This window comes from Notolepis coatsorum (assembly GCF_963971535.1).
Source record: "Notolepis coatsorum genome assembly, chromosome: 1".
In the NCBI taxonomy this organism is placed as follows: Eukaryota; Metazoa; Chordata; class Actinopteri; order Aulopiformes; family Paralepididae; genus Notolepis; species Notolepis coatsorum.
The window spans coordinates 186,143,872-186,161,670 of record NC_140165.1 but is presented as its reverse complement, the minus strand read 5'-3'; the positions used below and the strand labels follow the sequence as shown (position 1 = coordinate 186,161,670).

Here is a 17,799-nt window from a genome sequence, read left to right as displayed (position 1 = left end):
ATAGGACCCGGGGAACATAGGACCTTATTTCAGCATTTGGCGCGCCTTTATCGCTACCGGGGAACATAGGACCCGGGGAACATAGGACCCTTTTTTTGTTCTGGAGCGTTCAGGATCGGGCGGGATCGGGGAACATAGAACCCTTATTTCGGGAGCGGGGAACATAGGACCCTTTCTTTAAAAAAAAGCAAGGAACATAGAACCCGGGGAACATAGGACCCAGGGAACATAGGGATGACCCTGCCTACAGACCTGTTAGCTAACATGGCTGATCTGATACAGTATCAGTACAGGCCTGTTAGCTAACATGGCTGATCTCATATCAGCACAATCTTTGCTGTAAATCTAAATCGAATTGTTAATGAATTGAAAGTAAAGAGTTTACTTGGAGTGTAACTGTAATTGTGGACCATTGTACTTCTATGCATTTGTAATGCGAGTACCTCCTTATGGTCATAGTAATGATCCAGCTTGCGGTTGGTCTGTATGACCATGACGTGCATGTAGAAGGAGGTGAGCTTGGGGGGGGGGTCTCCACTGAGGAAGCACTGGTGGAGCAGAGTGGCTGTTATCCAGCAGAGGAACGGAGAGCGACACAGCATCCTGAGAGATGGCAGTCGCTTGGTGTGAGCCACCACCTTGGGCCCCATCGACTGGTCCTCGCCACGGAAACGCTGGGACAGGAACACATCCTTCATGTCGTCACTGGAGGAAAGGGAGAGAGAATTCATACGTGATTGGATTCTATTAGATTAAAATGTATTGTCATCATAAATGTGATGTATTACGTTGAGTCCTTAGATGATGTCTAATCATTACGGTTGCTCGTCTCTGTTTATTTTATGCTCATTTTATACCTTTATTTTTTATTTATTTTTTATAAATGCACTTTATGCATTGCTTTTATTCTGCCAATGTTCTGCTCATTTATATTTTACTGGTGTGAAGCACTTTGGGCTGCAATTCCTGCATGAAAGGTGCTATACAAATAAAAGTGTATTATGTTTATTTTTGTATACAGCACAAGTACAGTACATCGAAAATAAGTTTGGCATCCAACCAGAGTGCAGATGTAACAGTAAAGTGCAATAGTAATATACAATGTTTAACACTATTAAAATGTATAGATATGGTGTACATAAAAACCTTGGAAATCATTTTTCGTGCTAAGAGTAAAAGCCTACCAGTTTGTATTCAATGTCTCTTTCAACCAAGAGAAGGAAAGTATAATTTAAGAGGGTTATGTATTCTTAAAACATGTAAAAAGGTAAGAACTAATTGGAGTTAAATTATGGAATAGCCTTAGTGATGGGTTGAAGTTGTGTACTTCTCAGGGGAGATTTAAAAAAGCCTTAAAAGGATAAAATAATTCAGGAGTACAGTTGAGTAAAACATCAAAAGATTTTATTTTCTTTAAAAATAATTATATCTTGCAGCATATTTTAAGTTTTCTTTCATATATTAAAATATATTTAGTTTAAGAATTTGTAAAGGATAGGCAAAAATAAGTGCTTCAGCCTATTCCTTTTTTTCGGCCATTGACTTTGGATTTTGTGTGTGAGCTTGCCTTGAATATGTACATTTGTGATTTTTTTTCTTTTTTCTTTTCCTTTTGTAAGTCCACACGGGTGTGTTTTATTTGTCTGTAAACAAGACCGAAAAATAAACTTCATTCATTCAATGTACAGGTGATTAAACTAGAATATATATACATGAGTACTACTGAGTAATACTGCTAATCTGATGTATGTACAGTGTTACAGTATTATTATGTGCAGTGATACAGGTATAAATAAATACACTATGGTAGTAAACCATACTGGCCAGTGGTATAACTAGTGAGTAAAGGATATAATATCTATTATATATAGATATAGTATATACAGGTATGTAAATAGGAATATATGCAGGTATATTCAGACAGATCAAATCAAATGTATTTGTAAGGCCCGACAACACACGTTAATGTCCCCATGGGCCGTACATGACCATAAGGTCCAAAAAATATTAAATAAATGCAAAAAAATAAAATAAATGCAACACTCCCAGACATACCCCATGCGAAGGTAAGGAAAAACTCACTAATACCTAGCGATAGGAGGGGGTTAGAGAGTTCCCATGTTTGTAGTTGGCGGAGATGGAGCAATAAATACAAGTAGTGAGCATATGCATACATAGTGACAGTAGAATCATAGTATATAAGAAAATTGTGAAGACAGAGAGGTTAAAAGGTTCTCCTATGTCAAACTTTCAGATCTGTGTGGCTTAACTATCCCATTCACAGCTGTTACGCTACTCCTGAACGATATAACGACACTACCCGCGTCCGTACAACTGAAAAGGGTTGTCCTAGCGGGCGTCACAGCAGCGAAGAAGCTAATAGCAATGAGATGGAAGGAGCCTGAGAAGCTTACAATGATTAACTGGTCCCTAACTCTATTGGATGTGATTTATCTTGAGATATCCACAGCCCGGGTGATTGGGGTGGGGCAGGCTGGAATTGACCTGTGGTTCGCAGCAGCTGAGAAGGTAAAGACCGCAGTGTGCGGCTGAGCGGGGTTGGGGTGCGTGTTCGGGTGAGTCCGGCGGTCTCTTGGGAGGGGGAGGAGGAAATGTTTTTGTCTGTCTTGTCCCTTGTCTTGTCATCTTGAGTTTAGCTGGGGATATTATGGGGGGGCAGCTATTTAACTATTTCTTCACTGTTTGGCCACTTTTACACGGTCTCTGTGAGTCTATGGAACACCTCTACAGGTTTTTGTTTTTTCATGAAGGTTCATTGCTCTGTTTTCAGGTCGTGTTCCCCCAAAAAATGGTCCTTGTGGTGGGTTGGAGATGTACGTTTTATTAATATGGGGTCACACGGCCGGGAATCGGGGCTGAACACTGGGAAAGACCATTTATTAGATAGTACCCCGTGGAATTAATTTAGTAGGTTGAACTCTGGTTTCTTTTCTCTTGTCTGTATAATTGTTAGTCTGTATTATTATTATTGTTTTGTTATTTTTTGTTATTTTCTTGTGAAGTTCTATGTATTGTGATTGTGGTTAATGTGTTGTCTTGTTTCGTGAGAATGTCAATAAAAAAAATTTGATCAAAAAAAAAAAAAAAAAGGTTCTCCTATGTCGGCAGAAAAGCAGACAAGGGAGCAAATAGACATCCTAACTAAACTAGACAGATTAATCTAAGGGTCAAGCCCCGACCAGGTGAGATCAGGGTAGGTTGAAGGAGAGAGAGAAAAGATGGGTCTTAAAGCAGGGATTTAAAAGCTTCGACAGAGCAGGCACCCCTGACGACGGCAGGTAATTTGTTCCACAGGTAGGGAGCGCAGTATAGACAAAGGCTCTGTGGCCGGCGGATTTCTTTTTAACCCTATGAATCGATAGAAGCCCTGCATTTTGTGAGCGCAGAGCACGAGCGGGCGAGTATCGAGAGATGAGATCGGATAGATAGAGCGGTGCAAGGCCATTTAAAATTTTGTAGGTGAGGAGTAGCACTTTAAAGTCAGATCGGGCTTGAATATGAAGCCAGTGTATGGTGGACAAAATTGGTGTGATGTTATCAAATTTTCTAGTTTTAGTTAGTATCCGTGCAGCCGCATTTTGCACGAGTTGACAGGTGTGGATAAATATAGATATGGTATATATATGATATATACAGTATTATTGTACATGACACAATAATCATACAGTTATGTAATGTATATGTAATGAAGCCCACACAGAGTACAGAACATTAGGAATAGACTAGCAGCTCTGGAGATCTTAGGAGAGAGCTTTATTGATTTTAGTCCACATCAGTCATGAAGGAGAGATGTAGATGGGAAGTTAAAGGTGCTATAGATTTTTTACGTAGAGTATATATATTTATATATTTTTATTAATACTTTTTTTAAGTATTGCTTTTCCCCCCAAAAGATTATCATTATTATGTTGGCACGTCCAAAATGAATGTTGTTGTTTACATGTTGCATGCATGTATCCCCTCCCTACTTCCCATTTTCCCACATGGAATGCACCTAATTGGATAAATGACATGCTGGTGCTCTAGCCTAGTGTGACATCTACTGGTCAAATGTTATCTATACTATAGCACCTTTCATTTTGACTTTGCACTTCACACAGATAGGAAAGGACTAGCGGGTGGTGTTGTGTGCTGTTTATATGAAGTTAGATTAAATTAACAGCATTAACAAGCTCAAATCAAGTAGAAATTAAAGGTCTCCAATTGGGTTTTTGACCACTAGTTGATGAAATTGGTGCTATAGAGCACAGTAGGAGGAAAAGTGTCCCAGAAAAATTGTGAGGACGCACAAGCATGGAAACATACCCTTGTGCTTCAAATCCAGACCAGGCTGCAGAAACAAATTAGTGGGGGGCATAATTAATGTTCTCGGGGGGGCACAATGGTTTTTCAACACAGGTTCCCTTTTATACGTTTCAGCTGGGACAACGGCGCTGTGGCTTGCTTGGCGCTGCCCACGGTGCTGAACTAAACAGCAGAGAGGCCATTGAAAAATCTAATTTCTCTCTATCTTAAGAACATTCACTTATACAAAAACAGATTGAACGGATATATATAACAGACCTGCTGGGGCAGCGGACTGAGAGCAGGGGACACAAACAGGCTGGATAAGATAGCGTGGTTGGGGTGGAGCTGGACTCTAGCGAGGGTGGCTGACAGGAGGAGCATGTTATAGGCTCACACTACCTAAAAGCAGCACTGAACGGCACAGGAAGTCCTTCATTCCGACAGCCATCAGACTTTATATAATGCATCACTGTGCCTCACTGCATCACTGAGCAAAGAGTGACAGTTACCATCTTCCTGGACTCTTAGTTTTTAAACAGCACTGTGCAATATTACACCTACTGTAGACTTCAGTATATTTTTACTGTATCTTTTATTCTATTTTTATTCTATTTCATTTTATTCTAGGCCATTTGTTTTGTTATTCTTATTCGTGACTTGTTCTGTCTAAATGTTTAATGTTGAGTGATTTGCAGTGTCAAATTTCCCTCACGATAATACATTTCTATTCTATTCTATTCTATTCTATATCTTTGAAACGTCTCCATTTATTCAACACTTCTGAATTCACTGACAAACTGAACGGAACTGACAAAAATAAGTGCATAAAAAAGCAAACAAAATTCCTCCACAGGCTACTCACCATCATTAGTAGAGCGGCAAGCGGCGTTTGGGGACAGAGTGAAATCTTCTTAAAACACTGTCCCTCCACTCATTCCTGAACTTCTTTGTTAAGTCCTTCTCAAATGCCAACTGAATTAAATTGGCCTTGCGTCGATGAAGCATACTAAGGCGATGTTCTGTAAAGACGTTCTTGAGGGTAGAAAACTAATTCTCAGAGTGCCGTGCTAGCTTCAGTAGTGTTGTTGTTGACATCAGTGCCCACTAGGGCTGTCCCCAACTAAGAATTTGGATAGTCGACTTTGATTGACAAAAAAAAAAAAAAAATTTACCAGGGTGGGCACAGCTGACTCAGTGGGCGGGCCAGGCCCCCTAATGCCCGCCCATGGCGCCGGGTCTGTTCAAATCGATTGGTCTACATGATCTTCCTAGAAATCTAACAAGCCTGTCAATCAAAGGAGGTCCGACTCATTACAACTTTGCCCAAACAGAAAGTGAAACTAAACATGGAATGTAAACACTGCAACAAAATGAACATTGCAAAGGTTATATGAGGTAGGACATCAGGGGAGGAAACTAACTTGTGATAATAACGCTAATTGTGATAATTACTTCTTTGTATGTCTTCGTCTAAATTGATTTTCAATCATAGTAATAATCACACCGTGTCTCTACTCTTTAAAATGTTTATTAGCATAAAACATTAATAACAGTATCTCTACTCTTCACAATATTAGCATAAAACATATTAACATGAAAGAGGGATCTATTCTGGACTGGGTTGGGCTGAACTGGGCAGTGAAAGATGCTGGGTTGGACTGGGTTGGGCAGTGAAAGAAAAAAACCGAAGTATGTTGTGAAGTGTATACGGTAGATCAGGGGTGGGCAATTATTTTTCCCAGGGGGCCGAATGAGCAACTGAAAATATGTTGGGGGGCCGGGCCAAAATTCCAAACTCAATTATGCATAATATACATTTTATTTCTATATAAAAAGCAGTAAATGGCATCGTTTTGACCCCTGGTAAGAGTGTATGTTATTATTTGGCAATTAAAAGGTGAGGTTAGCCTTCAAAAATATCATTTATTCAAATAGAATTTATTTCCAAAATGATAAACAAAATGTGAAACATTAATAACAAAGGGCATTTTGAGTTTCATATACTATTGAAACAAGGATTTTCTTAGCTTTCTAAAGACATCACATCATCTTATAGCAAAAATAAACAAGACATGTCACTGAACTGTGTAAAGAAAAGTGTCCCAGTTTTGTAGCCTTTTTTACTTTACATGCCTATATTAAACATTTAATGTTTTCAGAACTGTGCAAAAAAAAGAAAAAAAAATATCAAGTGTCCTATTTCACTTGTTATATTTCCACATTTTAGTGTTCTTCAGTTCTTTTTTTTTTCATTCAGTGTGAGAAATCCAGTCTCTGTTGAGCTTTAACAAGTCCATCAAAGTCAGGTTGCATGTCTGAGGTGGAGATGCGAAGCGAATTTTCTTTTTTATTATCATGTAATCTTTCGCGGGCCGGTCAGAATCATCCCGCGGGCCGGACCGTACAATGCGGTAGATAGGCCCCCCCACACACACATACACGTGCACGCACGCACAGTGGCATTTTTGTATGTCACTTAAAAAAATATATAGAATATTTAGAAGTGGTGGGCTCTGAAGGCCAAGCTAAAAGGACTTTGATCACCCCTGCCCACTTTGACAACCTAGGATGGAGTAGACGACAGAGTACAGCAACTTGCAATGAGCCTGGTCTACAAGATACACTATGCGACCAAGGTACCCATGTACATGTCAAAATACTTCCCAAAGGTTAGTGAATACCACGATCACAACACCAGAGGGAGCTCCACAAATCATGTTAAACCCAGATTCGGCTCAAACAAGCGACTAAACACGTTTCGCAATTATGCCACATCAATGTGGAACGCCCTACCCAAAGCTGTAAAGGAATGTGAATCACTACCCACTTTCAAAAACACTCTCAAACAACACTTGACGGGGTGAAAAAAGTAGAGATAGTTGGTATGCTTTGCCGAAGTAACGCGCTCTTTCTGTCCCTTTCCTGTTTAGATTTTAACTTAGCAGCTCCGCTTTCCCACCGTTTAACTTTTTTATCCATGTTTTTTGAGTGTCATATGATCATACAGTACTACTTGAGTATTAGCCTACTTGATCAACTTGCAAGTGCAATTCTCGCGATCAGTGGTCACCTGACCTGACCTGACAGTGACCCCTGACCTGGATGTCAGTGTCACATAGACTCAACCATCGGCGTATTTAGACCACTATCACGTGCCCTAGTGATCCTAATTTGTGCCCCAGTGATTACATAATCATTCTTATTTTTTTTTACTTCGCTTTGAAATATTATAGTGAAATATTTTGCACTGTTTTTGATTTATCTTGTTGAAATCCTCCAACAGGCTCTTTTTTGTAGGTTGAATTGTTTGCACACCCCTATGACAGAGGCTGAGCATACATGGTACATCCCGCCAGCTGACAGCTGGCAGCGCAGTTGAGCCAGGTAAACAGTAAACACACACACAGTGCTCGACGTCGACGAGGCACCACGTTTCAAATGGACATCAGAAAGTGCTTCGCCAAAGCGTTGCAGAGTAAAAATGAGAGAGGTAAGAGACTAGTTATAAGGCTGTCAAGAAAGCCCGCATGAATTTGAAGAATCTCCCATCCCTTAAGTTTAACCACAACGTTACCGGAGGAATTAGCTGCTAGAATAGGCACCGACTATATCTGGTAAGCAGCACGTTGTCGTATGGTCGTAACGTGCGTGCTTACCAGATATAGGCTAGCCTAGCTAGGACCTTTATACAGTAATAGCCTATCTATCTGCTGTCTTTTGGAACAGTCTGCCCAGTGACTTGAAAATCGTCAATGCTGTTAGATTCAACTAAGTCCAGCCTGAAGACTGAATGAATGAATGAATGAATGAATGAATGATGAATGAAAACTGTATTTAACAGATTGCAGAATGGTTACAATACAGTACGGCTCAATACACACAATTGTTAAGGGGATGCAGACCAGAGAAAGACGTTTGTCTTGTTTACATCTGGGTCCCCCATTTTCAATTCATAGTGACATTTATGACATAGGGATATACTGTACATGACATTATAGGTATTTTAGTAGTTACATTTGTGACATATACGATATGCAAATATACAGTACTGTTACCCATAGATCCTGACAGAGTATATGATGGGCAAGGCTCAAAAGGGACTATAATTAACCTAGACACTCAGCAAAAAGGCACCCTTGCATGTTTATGAGTCTGTTATGTAAAATAGTAAATGGTATGATGTGTTGTGATGTGATGTCATGTCTGTATGATGCATGTCTAAGCATGTCATTCCTATCTATATATCTTTTTAAATCTATTCTATTCTACAATTTTATTGCACTGCACTATTGCACTATTTTACTCTATTTTATCTTGCTCCTTTTATTATTGTCTATTTAAAACTGAATCAATCAATATTCCTATATATATATATAACATTATTTTCATGTTGCTCCAGACAAAGTGCAAAGTGCAAGAGGAGGAGGAGGAGAGATGGAGGGTGAGCTGGCTGAGTCAGGGGAGAGAGAGGAGAGACAGACTAGAGGCGACACTGAGAGGTGAGTAGATATTAAAGTAGATATAGAAGTTAAAAAAAAATAGTTACAAAATCCACCCATTTTCGCCCACAAACCGGCCAAAACCGGCCACATTTTTTTCGCGGCCGCGCTACACGCGTCCGCTTCTGAATTTTTGGTGCCCTTCTGTGCCCTAGTGGAGTGCTGGGTCTAGATACGCCCCTGGACTCAACGTCTCTCACCCCTCATTATCAAACAATCAATCATATTTTTATTTGCAATACAAAAAATGTAATAAAAATAGATAGAGAAGAGATGAGATGATACTAGTAGTCACTATAGATGCTGTGAAAGTAAATGCTGGATGAGGATCTGATTATATATATTTTTTTTCGTATCTCTTTTATTTTTTTTACTAGTGTGTAGTGGAGGCCCCTAGTAGTGTTATTTCTAAACCTAGCAGCATTTCTGGCAAGACGCTCTCTGATTGGCCGACGTCTGTTTCTACACTCATTCATAGAACGGCAGGTAGTTTGCAGGCTGTTTGACGCGGAAATGGGCAAAGACACAGCTCGTCACGCGATTGGGCAAACATGTCAGTGGCCAATCAGAGTGTGTCAGTCAGTGCCAATCAGAGAGCGTCTGCCAGAAATGCGGCTAGGTTTAGAAATAACGCCCCCCCCTAGTCACTAGGGGGAGCTCGATGATATCCGCTATCAGCACCGGCGGGTCTCTGCTGTCTGTCATGAATAATGATCCCAATCTGCCTTATTCGTGTCGGGCTGTGTCTATTATTTTACCAACGGATTTCCAGTTCCGCGTTCGCGTTCTGCGATCTGATTGGCCACTGACGTTTCTTAGGAGACTCTTTCGAAGTTGGTTAAGGTTAGAGTATGGAATCAGGGCTGGTGTTGTATTGCCCTGCTCTAAGACAAACTCTAACCTTAACCAACTTCGAAAGAGTGCCTAAGCTTAACCGGTGAAAGAAAGAGGCGTCACACGATTGGCGCTACCAGAAACGTCAGTGGCCAATCAGAGCGCAGAACGCGAACGCGGAACTAGAAATCCGTTGGTAAAAGTATTCAGGCGTCGGGGCTGGGATGTGGAGATGCAAGTTTTGACTTTTTATTGCCGTTTTTACCTCAAATGGAAAACCTCAAACTCTTATGAAGAGGAGAAAAAATACTCAAGATTAGCCACTTGCAGACGGCAGGGTGTGACGTACTGTATATTTTAGTTGATGAAATATTTTTGTTGACTAAATATTTTAGTTGATGAAATATGTTTTCATTTCAGTGTCACAGTATGACATCGATCTCCAAAATAAGAAAAAAATAAAAAATAAAATGTGTGGCCTCTAGTGACGAGGGGCCTCCAAAAAAAATAAAAATAAAAGTAAAAAGAATAATAATAATAATTTGGGGCCTCTAGTGACGAGGGGCCTCCAAAAGGCCTCTAGTGACGAGGGGCCTCCAAAAGGCCTCAAGTGACGAGGGGCCTCAACATTTTTTTTAAATAAAAGTTAAAAAAATAATAATAATAATTTGGGGCCTCTTGTGACGAGGGGCCTCCAAAAGGCCTCTAGTGACGAGGGGCCTCCAAAAAATTTAAATTTAAAGTTAAACAAAAATAAAAAACAATTTGAGGCCTCTAGTGACGAGGGTCCTCCAAAAAAAAAAAAAAAAAAAAAATTTAAAACAATTTTTTTTTTTAGGCCCCTCGTCACTAGAGGCCCACGGGCCGCGGCCCGGACGGCCCGGTCGTTAATCCGGCCCTGCGTGTATGTCATATGTTATGATGAATTGAAAATGGGGGACGCTGATGTAAACAAGACGAAAGTCTTTCTCTGGTCTGCATCCCCTTAACAATTGTGTGTATTGAGCCGTACTGTATTGTACCCATTCAGCAATCCGTTAATAAAGTTTTCAATCAATCAAGTTAACTTTGAACCTCGGTTGTCAAGCTGCATCAATGTTGTGTATGCATCTGGGTAGGCATCACAACGGTGTTCACTGTGCCTTTAAGACGACACGGTGGTCTGGACGACAGGGCTGTGAAATACCGTCAGTGTTGTGGTAACATCAGTTGGGTTGGTGTGCTGTTGTGCACTGGTTGAGCATGCAATAAAACATATAACCTTACGTCGTAGTCCGGTGCGTTTTTGGAAACATTATAGTCATAACAGATACACCTAGCTAACATGGGGCGCCATTGGGGCGGGCTGCTTTGAGCACACACACACACACAGGACTAACGTTAGCTAGCAAGCAGCCATATAGCTAAAATGCTAACTAGAAGCTAACTACTGTATACAGTTCCAATAGACTAACATACACCTCTGTGATTTAAATGTGTCCTTGCCTTATACTCGAGGGGTTGTAATAGGGTTGGATGCAGTTCCCCGTTGGTCAGTCTGTCTGTTTTCCATCTTCTGCTGTGTTTAACGTTATCTGTTTGTGAGTGCTCCCTTGACTGATGGCCAGTACTGCGGGAACTTTTATTAAACATTATATATGTCCGTGGGTTGGCCAGTACTGCGGGAACTTTTATTAAACATTATATATGTCTGCGGGTTGGCCAGTACTGCGGGAACTTTTATTAAACATATGTCCGTGGGTCTTGTGCAGTGCTCTCGTGGCACTGTCAACAAAGCGAGCACTCAGAAGACGCGCACCGTTTGCCAGTGACTGTGATTGCAGAATGTTTTTTTTTGTTTACTAGTCGCCAGACTGGCGAGTGGTCTTCATGAATCACTCGCCAAACCTAAACAATACTCGCATTTGGCGAGTAAAGTGGCCTAATTTCCTCCCCTGTAGGACATGTATTCAGCTTGTAGACCAGGGGTTCTCAAACAGGGGTTTTTATACCACGACCCCATTTTATTTAGGATTATTTTTGGCGACCCCACACTTAACACATTGAGTGCCACGCCCCTTCCGGGGAGTGACCCCTTCCTTGCCGTCCATTAACCCCATGTAAACGTAGTTGTAGTTTGTAGAGCTAAACCAATATTTTATAGTATAGCTATGGGTCTAATAACGCCGTCGAGTCTCAGTGAGTTGCTTCTGGTCAACGTGCAAAAAACGGATTATTTTTTTTCATCCGTACATTTCCGTTTTATACCGTTTTGAATATGAATATAGTTCGGTTGCTTCTGAGTAATTCCAGGGAAAAGACACGAAAACAGCGTTTTTGTGTAATTCAATAAACACGTTGTTATTTTTCGCCTGATTATCGGATCTTCCTGAAATCAACGCTAGATTATCATTATTATCCTTCCTCGTGAATACATGAAATGTGCCCTGGAGCGCGGCGCTCCCCCCCTCCCCTCCTGCTACCCAACGGTAATCTCATCGCCATTCCAGTTATCCACAGCGATCCTGTCTCCGACGTTGTTGGGCATTGCACTTCAACGGGCAGGCGGGGTCAGTAGTCCAAAACAGTCCAAATAATGGCCGAAGGCGTTAGAGGGCGGTATAAGACCGTCTGCCAGCTCAGACACACTCAGAACAGTGTGCACAAGGTGTCCCGCTGAATTATGAATGGCAAGAGCGAATAAAAGAAATACTGTGAGAAAAACGTAGATCTACGTTTCCGGCACTCAACGATCGGGCGACAGAACTACGTTTTCGGCAACCAAATGGTTAATGTATCGCGTAATTTCAACATGGAATTAAGGAATATCAAAATAAAAGCACACGTTGAACTTGATCATGCATATTTATTAGAAAACTTTATTACAGCACTATGTTAACACATTCTCAGCCAACCACGTATATATACGTGATTCGCGCCAGCGCTTGAGGGCCAATCACGTATATATACGTGATAAGCTTGTTTTAGCTTTTATTGCATTTTAATAACCTACTCAATGTCAGGGAGCAGCACCGCAGATATACCCTACTCTTGGGATTCGGAAAAGTGCATTACCGGTCAGATCCTGGTAGTGGCGCTGTCTCGAGAATGGAGTACTCCTCGTTTTCAGACCGGATGTATTTTTTTTTTTTCATTCAGACCTAGTTTTTCTGTTAGCCTGAAGCGAGGGCTTCAGCCGATCGCCTGGAATAGTTTTTGCGACACCGAATTCAGTATGCAGTAAAGGAATATAGCATCAGCCAATGGACATATCGATATACCAGATGGCGATCAATAACTGGGAAATCCTTTTTGGGATCCAACCGGCCACAGGTAAGAGCTATTTGACGTAAATTACAGCCCGATCGGGCCTCGTTCTCATATCCAACCCTCTTATCAGCGTATGATGCTACAATAACGAATGCCGTTATTGGTAATCAATAATCAGAAACGACCCCCCCCCCCCCTTCATGCATTCATGGTGGAACATGATATCGATCATATGCATTTAGATTTTTATCTCTAGCTTGTGTATGGCCGAAACGGCAATCGATTTAACGTTATTAGCTTAGCGCCCTATAACTAGCGTTGCACGAATTATACCAGACCATTCCGAGATAACGTTCATATTCACAACGCTATAAAACGGGAACGTATTGATGAAAAAAATATTTCTTTATGGCATATTGAAGGGAAGGTTTTATAGTGTCAATTGACAATGAGAATGGACACATAGCAATAATTTTAAATATAGATTTAGCTCTACAAACAACGTGATGCACAGTTAAACCTTGTTATGAGAAGCTGGCCTTATAGAATGGGGCCCGTCTAATCCCAGTGGCCGTCAATGTGTTAAAGTACACATGAAGACACATTTATAAAATGACAACGCATATTTAGCCAAAATATGTTGCCAGAACATAAAGAAAAAAATATATAGATTTACATTTTCTTTTAAATGTACTTGCCAATGCGCAACCCCACTGTCACCTACCCACAACCCCACTTTGGGTCGTGACCTGTAGTTTGAGAACCGCTGTTGTAGACTATAAAACACTATTTGGGAAAAGATTTGATTATAAATAAAAGTGAACTGTTTACTCAGTTGGAGACCATTAACCCTTTGACTGCCACGCTGTTTTTCCATCTGTACTCCCTGGCGCCAGAGTTTTTTGACTATTTTTACGATGTTTGCAGACCCATCGTATATTCTATATTATAGCTATGGAGACAATAGTATGGCTAATTTGAAAATATGTATACTCCAACAGGAAAAAAACGTTTAGTTCTACATACCTTCGCTCCTGCGCTATCCCATGCAAAAAATCGGCCCGTTTCAAAATAATCCAGTTCCGTTTCCTGGAATGCGAGATATGACGTGTTTTGTGCGCATATGTGCATTTCATGCGGGTTGCTCGCCTGCCACCTATATTATTTCCAGGTCAAAGGTAATATGACCATAGTAGAATGATTCTCAAACCATGGGGGGGGGGCGGAATCGTTTTCTGACGCTGGGATCATTACAAAGGCATGTTTTATGATGGGGTTCGGTAAAATAGACGTTACCTTTGTCAGCAGGTCCACCAAAACCCCATCCACTCTTGCTCCGAAGTGTCTTGGGTCAGAACAATAAATAACGTTAGTTGGCCCTGGCAGCGCCCAACAGATAACGTTATCGTTACATCCAAACAGCCTGTTTGAAAATACTAGAACATAGTCTGGTGAAAACGTACCTTATGCTATGGATAGATCGTCACGTTTGTCCTCTTCATAAATAATCTCCAATAGTTCGCTCGTCTAGGCGATCGCCATTGCCGAACGTTAGTTGTCCCTAGTCTTGAGTGCTCTGAACTCTAGTGTCGGCGACTACCGCGGAGCGGTGAACAGATGTTACATGCTCGGCCGGTTTGACTATAGTATTTTTTTTTCTTTTTTTTTATATTTTTTTTATTATTGCAAAACAAAAATTATTAAAAGTCAGTACTCAACACATAATGCATAATGAAACTAACAGTCAAGGTGGTTAAAATTACATGCAAGTACAGAAACAAGATAAAAAAAAAAGTCTATAATAACATTTTAACCGTATACAGTGTATATCCAGCGAAATTACAGTTATATAAACGTTTATATAGAACATACCCCTAATACCTATTTTCTAAAACCCTACACACATATGCTCCAGCTCGAACCCCCCCCTCCCGGACCCCTCCTTGGATAGTACCTCCATTATCCCTCACTCCTAACAGACACTACCATTATAAGCTAGCTTTTATTCTCTCCACCACTTCTACCCACATTGACATTTTGGATTCGTTGAGACCCATAATTCTTGCTGTAGATATTTCTTGATATATCACATCGAGATATGTAAGAGACCAAACTTTCCGGCAAATTTTTTCCGGTTGAAACCAGCGTGATGCGATCAGTTTTTTTAGCTACTGTGATACCCGATAAGACCAATCTCTTTAGCTGTGGATTTACTGCAAACTCAAAAACATCATTTAAAAGCAATACAGAGGGGTGTACTGGTATATTCCAAGATACGAGTTTTGATAATTGATGGGTCACATCTTTCCAGAATGCCTTAACTGGTGGGCAGTCCCAATACATGTGCATAAATGTCCCTTCGTCTCCATTTGTACATTGGGTGCATTTTGAGTCTTGTTTCAGGCCCATTCTGTTCAGTCTTATAGGAGTCAAGTATGTCCTGTGAATATAGTTAAGATTGATTTGTTGATGGTCCGGGTTCCTTGATGTAAGACGGACATTTGCCCATGCTTCTTGCCAATCAAAGTCACTTTCCAGGTCTGGAATATCCCTCCTCCAGACAGTGTCTAGTTGAAGGGTTTCATACGAGGACGTTAGTAATTGATAATAAAAACCTGATACAAAACCTCCCAATGTTTCTCTTTCATAGAAAAATGTGTGGTATCTGTGGTGTTCAACTGGTATGTGTAATGGAACACCGTGAGACCTCAAACATAGGCGTAACTGTATGTAAAAAAGCCATGTGGACTCGGTGAGGTTAAACTTTGTGCATATTTCTCCATAACTACAGAAGCCCTGGTTATTAAAAATATCCCCTAATGAGTGTATGCCTTGCTTTTCCCATATAGGGAATATTATAGGACGTTTTCCCATTAAGAGTGCATTGTTATTGAATATGGGAGTGTGATGCCATTTTTGAGGGTTAGGATATTTTTTTTGTGTTTCTCGCCATGTTCTGATTGCATGGGTAATTATGGGGCCAAATTCCCGCTCACAGTGCTTGATTGAAAGTTTAGTGTGTGCTATGTCCTTCAGTCTCTGTGGGGCTACTATGTTTTCTTCCAATTCTCTCCAAGATACCAAAGCCTTGGGATCAAACCATATTGTCAATGGTCTTAATGTGAAAGCCTTAAAATATTGTAAAAAATCTGGAACTGCCATGCCACCGTCTGCTTTATTTCTCTGTGCGGTGGATCTTTTTATGCGAGGTGGTTTGTTATTCCAAATAAATTTGTATGTGGAGGATTGTAATCTTTTCCAGTAGCCCTCTGGAGGAGGTAACGGTAGCATTGAGCTGATGAAGTTGATTCTTGGTAATACATCCATCTTAACTATTGATACCATTGCCTGTACTGAGTTTTTAAGTTTTGCCCATCTGTCCAGGTCGTCTTTGATTTTGTTCTGTATTTTTGTGTAATTGTGCTTCACCGTTTGCCTTATGGTGGGAAATATTTCCACACCCAAGCATCTAAAATGTTTAACCATGGGTATCGCACCTGGGAGGGTTGTGTCTTTTTTTGCTCGGATGTTAAGAGGAAGGAAAGCCGACTTCGGCCAATTTATTTTAAATCCCGATAAATCACCAAAGTTCTCTATCAACTTGAGTAGATGCGGCAATGTGGTGTTGGGGTTTTGCATGAACAATATTACGTCGTCCGCATATAAACTAATTTTATGTTGTGTGCCCTTGATTACGATTGGTTCTATGTATTGGGATTGTCTTATATATTGTGCTAAAGGCTCTAATGATAGATCGAATAGTCCGGGACTAAGAGGGCAACCCTGTCTGGCTGAGCGTGATACCGGAAAGATTTCGGAGATGAATGTGCCTGTTGTAATCATGGCCGATGGGTCCTTGTATAGTACTTTAATCATATCAATGAATCCTTTTTCTAACCCCATCCTTTCTAATACTGCCCATAGAAACGACCATTCCAGCCTGTCAAATGCTTTCATAGCATCCAGGGATAGCATCGCCTTAGGTGTGGTGTCCTCTTTGTCTGCATCTAGTACGTGCAGTATTCGCCTTATGTTATCATTGATCAGGCGACCTCTTATGAAGCCAGTTTGGTCCGGATGAACTAAAGACGTCATATGCTTTTGCAATCTGATGGCTAATATCTTAGAGTACAGTTTGACATCGGTTCCGAGGAGGCTTAAAGGTCTGTAACTACCGCACTCAGTGGGGTCCTTGTCTTTTTTGAGAAGGACTGAAATGAGTGCGATATTGTGGTGTTTATGGAAGCTCCCCTCCTTGACTGAGTATAAGATCATATTTAGTAATAAGGGTCCCAATATGTCCCAACAAGAAAGGTACATTTCTGATGGGATACCGTCTTTTCCCGGAGCTTTACCGTTTTTCATTCCGGATATGGCCTTCTTGAGTTCTTCTAATGTGATCGGTGCTTCTAACTGTTTAGCGTCGTCCTCCGAAAGTTTAGGGAGAATAATTTGATTAAGATATGTGTCTAATTTGTTTTGATCAAAGGTCGTTTCTGAATTATACAAGTCGGAGTAGAATTCTTTGAATGTATCGTTTATTATTTTGGGGTCTGTTACAAGTACTTGTTGTTTTCTAATGGCAGTTATATCTGCAAATTTTGCATTAATTCTTAATCGCATGGCTAATAGGTGACTAGGTTTAGAACCTTGGAAATACTGCTGTTGTCTTGTGCTGCGTATTTGCATTTCCGATTTTTGTCTGTATATTGCATTGATCTCTGTCTTTAGAATGTTAACTTGATTTTCTAGTCCAGTAGAGTTGTTGTATTTTAAAGAATTAAATAACGTTGAGTAAAGCGTTTCCATTTCAGACAGTTTTGTGCATTGATTTTTGCGCAATATGGAGGAAAATCTATCCGTGAAATCCTTGATCGTCCCCTTTACCGACATCCATAATATTCTGGGG

General features: G+C 40.6%; 1 protein-coding gene across 1 annotated transcript in view; it reads right to left on the bottom strand.

Moving 5' to 3' along the window:
* Window positions 1-17,799, bottom strand: part of LOC311234876 (NLR family CARD domain-containing protein 3-like) — a 98,714-nt gene that overhangs the window by 11,376 nt on the left and 69,539 nt on the right. Inside the window, exon 7 of the mRNA XM_084322131.1 lies at window positions 444-705. Coding sequence (XP_084178257.1) covers window positions 444-705 — 262 coding nt within the window. The remainder of the gene's footprint in view (window positions 1-443; window positions 706-17,799) is intronic.